At 51.8% G+C, this 5,558-nt stretch overlaps 1 protein-coding gene across 2 annotated transcripts in view; it reads right to left on the bottom strand.

The window, feature by feature from the left end:
• Window positions 1-2,129: 2,129 nt before the first annotated feature.
• Window positions 2,130-5,558, bottom strand: part of HPCAL4 (hippocalcin like 4) — a 9,272-nt gene continuing 5,843 nt past the window's right edge. Inside the window, exons 2-4 of one of the 2 annotated variants that reach the window (XM_007453769.1) lie at window positions 4,580-4,749; window positions 4,259-4,474; window positions 2,130-2,941 (exon numbers count right to left, since the gene is read on the bottom strand). In XM_007453769.1, the coding sequence (XP_007453831.1) occupies window positions 2,744-2,941; window positions 4,259-4,474; window positions 4,580-4,741 (576 nt within the window). In that variant the 5' untranslated portion in view covers window positions 4,742-4,749 and the 3' untranslated portion in view covers window positions 2,130-2,743. Of the gene's footprint in view, window positions 2,942-4,258; window positions 4,475-4,579; window positions 4,750-5,558 lie in introns of those variants that run through there. The other variant, XM_007453770.1, reaches the window with a different exon arrangement.

The raw sequence follows: 5,558 nt of genomic DNA, 5'->3' as shown, positions 1-5,558 counted from the left end.
CTTCCCATCAGCAAGATGGTGGTCCCAGTTCCCAGCCTGGCATTATGTGTTCACACTGCTGGGATGTCTGAGAATCTTTGGCCTGACCATCAAAGATCACCCATGGGTATATGTCCAGAAGCTTGGAGTGATCAAACATGCCTTCATGGGTAGGACTTGCCCACCATCTAGGAAAAAACAAAACAGTTCTCTCAGGGAGGAAGATAATAAAGACAGCGAAAGATGCTTCCCGGGTTGAGTCAGAGGTCTCCTAGGGCAGCACTGACCTGTTAGCAGAGCTGCCCAGAAATAGAAAATAAGACACTTGAAAATGTGGGGACTTCAGTCAAGCTCCTATTTCTTTATGGAAGACCACAGCCTCAGAAACTTCTTAGCAGGAAGCTTGTAAAAGACCAAAACCAACTTACCTTGTCCTACAGTCAATCTCTGTACAACTCAGAGTCAGAGGAATGAGCAGGGAAGACGCTCTGAAAGGAAGAAACCCTTGTAGAGCCCTGGGTTCAAGTCTTGGCACTGTGCCACCTCCTGACTGTGCTCTTGCACAGGGAACTCTACTCTGCCTCAGCTTCCACATCTGGACAAATGGAATGAAGAATCCTATTTCCCTAGGCTGTGAGGATAGAATGAGAGGGGTCAATGCAAGCCTTCGAAAGCCATGAAGTTCTCTGTGATTGTGAGTTAGGTTAGCGTCAACGTTGGGGGGATAGGAACCCCACTTTGTAAAAGCCTTCCACTGGAAGTCTCAGCTGAGCTGGGCTGTTGAGTCCCTATATACCTCTGGTGTGGACTGACAGCACAAGACACACTTAATGGCCAGCTCCTGAGAGCAATGAAACATCCCTTGAGACATTACTGGATAAAAACTTGCTGGTTACTGCCCAAGGATGTGAATTCCCCAGTCTTACCATGTGGCTGGTCATTGCCAGGATAAAAAGAGGGTGGCAACCCAGAGGACTTGCCACCCCGAAGGGCAGCAAGAAGGAAAGTCTAATAGAATTTGAGACCACAGGTCAGCATCCCCAAGAGTTTCCACCTGCAGAGAGGGAGGGCAGGTGAGCAATCAAAAGTAAGAGGTATGCTGCATCTCTTTCCTGAAGATACAATCGCACGGCCCCCAACCCAGCAATCATTCCCTGCTCCCACCCTGGGCTGACAACACCTGTGTACTAGACTATTTTCACCAGCAGTTCAAGAGAAAATCCACTGTCACTGCACATTGAAGCTAATTTCTGATTACAAGCACAGGAGAAAGTAAAGTGAAAGACTTGATGAAGAAGCAAGATTAATTTTCTGGCAGTCAAAGCACGCAGCTGTATAGCTCATGGATGCAAAATTGGAAAGCAGACATTGGAAAGCAAAGCCAGTGCACTTGGAAGATGATGAATTACCCGGTGGACTTAGGATTTGGGGTTAGAAAAAGCCTTTCAATGGAGCATGCCCAGCACATTTTTAGGCATTTGGTCCATAAATGCAGCCTGGCAGCCAAAACAGCGGCCGGCTGGTCCTCTTCTAGCTCCGTCTGCTTCTGTAGCAGTGAAAGAATAAGCCCATCCTTAAACTAGACCAAATCCAAATGTGGGAACTACACTTGTCTCACTCTTGGCAAACACTGTGTTCTCTGTTTCTGAAGTCAGCACCTAACCAGAATAAGTGCACAGCAGAGACGTGCTCACTGAATTGAAAAAGATCATTAAAAAGGAAGCAGCAGAAACTGCTGACTGTGACAGCTCAGGACTTAGCCTGATAAGAAAGTGTCATCTGGTAAGTTGGGTGATATTTTCTCTCTTTTTTCTCAGTTCTTTTTTCCTCCCGAAAATTAGCATTTTCTGTATTCATTTAATCATTTTACAAGAAACCGAGTAATATAAAGTATGTTTTACATATCCTCAACTAATAAAATGATTTTACCTCTTTTAAAGGGTACTAAAAATATAAGTATTACATAAATTTCAATTTTTCTTAAAATTCCCCCTGACATGGTTCCTAGACTTCCAAACACTTTTCATTTCATCCTTCTGCAGCTCTGTGTGGAGCTGAGCAGAAAGATTTAATAGTTCCTCTCAAACTAACCAGCCTCACCGCACCCTCTGCTCACCTGTGCTCAACATCCCTGTCTGAGACCCTGACCACTAACTACCCTACGAGCTGCCGGAGGGCACAGAATGAGTCTTGTAAACCACCATAGACTTAGCACCTAGAGGTGCCTGGCACTGAACAGGTGCTCAATAAATGTTAGCTGAAGAAAGGACTGAATGAACACTCCAAAGGCTGGGGCCAGAGGGGCCAGGTAGAGTCGTGGGGGCAGGACACAGACCACCTTTAAGGGATCTGGGTCCTCAGCAATGGACAGACCCAATTTGGCCCTTTAACCGGGGTCTGTGGGACCACATCCTATAAAGCACAATCCCAGGAAGAACAGAATTTCAAAGCAGAACCCAGCCCCCCTCCTTCACCCTGCACCTTGATGCAAAAACCAACTCCCCTATGCCCAGTGGATGTTGATTCTGGGCCAAGACTGGGGCTGGGGCTAGACCATAGGATACCTGAGGATCTGTCTCTATTCCAGAGTTAGGTGGTCCCTCAAGGATCTTAATTGAGGGGAGCAAGGACTTGGGCAGAGGGGTGGGTGGGCCAGAGAGTGAGGCTGGAGTCCCCCTCCCCCTGGGGAAGGGCCAGCCAGAGGTCACTGGGTTGGGAGGTGGCCACGCCCCTCCTGGCCAGGGGCCCTGCCCCTCACCAGCCTCTACTTCTGCATGTCACACTGCAGCAGCAGCACAATAGACGGGTCACTCTTGGCTGCCTCCTTGAACTCCTCCAGTGTAATCTGGTCGTCCTTATCCTGGTCCATCTTCTTGAAGATCTTGTCCACACGCTGCTGGGGCGTGAGCCCATCCTGGTTCATGCGCATCATGATCACAGTGCCCACCATCTTGTAGATAGCCTGGTGGGGCAAGGAGGGAGGTGTGAACACTCACAATGGGAAGGGAGGATGGGGGGTGAACGAAAGGGCCTGGGGGTGGGCATGGAGAACACTGGGAGATGTGAGGATACTGGAAGGTGGCAAATGGTCATTAAGACTGGAGATTTAATGAGCATCTCACACCAAACAAGTCTACTACCCAACTCTGCACCTCCAACCTGCTCGGGCTCCAGCATGCCCTGTCTCAGTGAACAGCAAATTCATTCTTCTAGATGTTCAGACCAAAAACCTTGATGCCATTCTCGACTCTCCTTTCCTCACACCCATATCCAATCTTTCAGCAAATCTTGTCAGCCTTAATTTTGTAATAGGTCCAATAACCAGCCACTGCCTACTACCTCCACTGCTCCATCGTTGTTGCCTCCATCCCCTCCTGACCAGACTGCTGTGGAAGTCTCCAAACTGGTCTCCCTACTTCTGCTGCCCTCCCACCCCCTATTCCACACAGAGAATAGAAAGAGCCCTTAAGGGCCTCCCATCTCACTCAGAAGAAAGTCAAGTCTCTACCCCAGACTATGATGCTAAGAGATGGACTCCTGGCTACCTATCTGACCCCTTTCCTACCACTCTCCCCTTGCTGACTTCTCTCCCACCACCCTGGCCTCCTGGCCACTCCTTGAACACTGAAAACACAGTCTAACCTCAGGTCTTGTTCCCCGTGCACAGATCACTCTTCCCCCAGACACCTACGTGGTTAACTCCCTCACCTTATCCAGGTCGCTGCTCACCTTTCACCTTACACAAAATTGCTTTTCCTCCATCGCTCTCTCCCCTCACTTTGCTTTACTTACCTTCTTCATAACACTGCCTGACACAGCACAAGTTTTGTTGTTAAATTTTCTCACTAGAAGGAATGTCCCATGAAACCAAGAACTTTGAACAGTGCCTGGCACGTGGCAGGCACTGAGTATACATTTGTTGAAATGATAATGAGTTAAGAACTTAGACTCTGGAGTCAGACTCCTTAGACTGGAATCATGAACCGCCACTTGATTCATCTCCTCATCCGTAAAATGGGATTTCTAACAGTACCTACCCCCTGGAGTTGCTGGGTAAAGCACTATAGCACGAGACCTGTCCCACACTGAGCGCCCAACCAAGGCTACCCACTGGATCCTGGGAGGAGGGAGGAGGGGTGTGGTGGGGTGTCCCGAGGTGGCTCCCGAGGCCTGAGTGGAGGATGGCTGGAGAGGGCGGTGCCAGAGAAGGGCCCCGCAGCAAAGACAGGTAGCGCGTCACCCCAGGACACCCCGGTCTCTGGGATCTGCCCCAGCGCACCTCGATGATCTCCAGCATCTCGAGGCGCGTGATGCGCCCGTCGCCGTCCAGGTCGTACATCTCAAAGGCCCAGTTGAGTTTCTGCTCGAAGGTGCCGCGGGAGGTGACCGAAAGGGCGCAGATGAACTCCCGGAAGTCGATGGTGCCGTCGCCGTTCTTGTCGAAGGTGCGGAAAGCGTGCTGCGCAAACTTGGAGGCGTCGCCGTAGGGGAAGAACTGAGGCGGGGACACTGGAGTTGTGGCACAGCAACAGCCTCGCAGAGTGCCTGGCCCCGCCCCCGCCCATCCGGCCCGCCCCCCGGGGTGCCTGGCTCCGCCTACCTTGATGTAGAGCTGCTGGAACTCCTCCAGGTTGAGGATGCCGCTGGGGCAGTCCCTCAGGAAGCCCTTGTACCACTGCTTCAGCTCCTGCTCACTGAACTCGGTGTTTTGAACCAGGTCGTCCAGCACCTCTGGGGCCAGCTTGCTGTTGGTCTTCCCCATGGCAGGGCCTGAGGGGACAGGGAGCTCCCTCAGTTTGGCCCAGGGCAAGGCCCTCACCTCAGCAGCCTTCCCCCAGGTCTCCGTAGGACAAGGCTCCCTTTCTCCACCACAGCGCCCTCCCATAACAAACTCCACATCCTCACAGCCAGGACCCCTCCTTCCATAGCAGGGTGGGTCCCCCTCCTCTCACCACCACCCTGGACAACCCCCAACTCCTACAGCTGGGCTGTGCCCTTTCACCACACCTCTTCCCATAGGAGCTCCTACCTCCCCCCCACCCCTTCCCCTACACACAACTGGGCTGGGGCTTCCCCTCATTACAGGGCCTCCTCTGTCTACAGCAGGCCCCGCCCCTCTGCTCACAGCAGGGTTCCTCCCCTGGAAACCAGGATCTCTAGCCTTCCAGCTCTCAGCGCCCTTCCTTCTCACTGACCAGTCTGCATGCTACAATCTTCATACTCTCCTCTCCTCTTTACACCTTCCATAGCTCCCTACACCCGAAGAAGAGAGTCTTAATCCTCCCCTTGCTATTCAGAGCTTTCCGCACTCAGCCCCTACCCACCTCTGCAGGCTCCTCTCCTGCCAGGCAGGTTCCTCACACGCTCCCCCTGCATGTCTCCCAAGCTCTTCCTCAAGGCCTTCCAGGCCACTCCAGCAAGAAACTTCTCTCCCTCCTTCCTCTGTACAAATAGAAGTCCTAGCTGGTAGCACTGATGACGCTGATTGCATTCTCCTTTTCATTCGTTCATTCGTTCCCTGAGCATTTTTTTTTTTTTTGCGGTACGCGGGCCTCTCACTGTTGCGGCCTCTCCCGTTG

Source organism: Lipotes vexillifer, unplaced genomic scaffold (assembly GCF_000442215.2).
Source record: "Lipotes vexillifer unplaced genomic scaffold, Lipotes_vexillifer_v1.1 scaffold213, whole genome shotgun sequence".
Taxonomy (NCBI): Eukaryota; Metazoa; Chordata; class Mammalia; order Artiodactyla; family Lipotidae; genus Lipotes; species Lipotes vexillifer.
The sequence above is the reverse complement of the archived record's forward strand: the minus strand, read 5'-3'. Positions and strand labels throughout refer to the sequence as shown.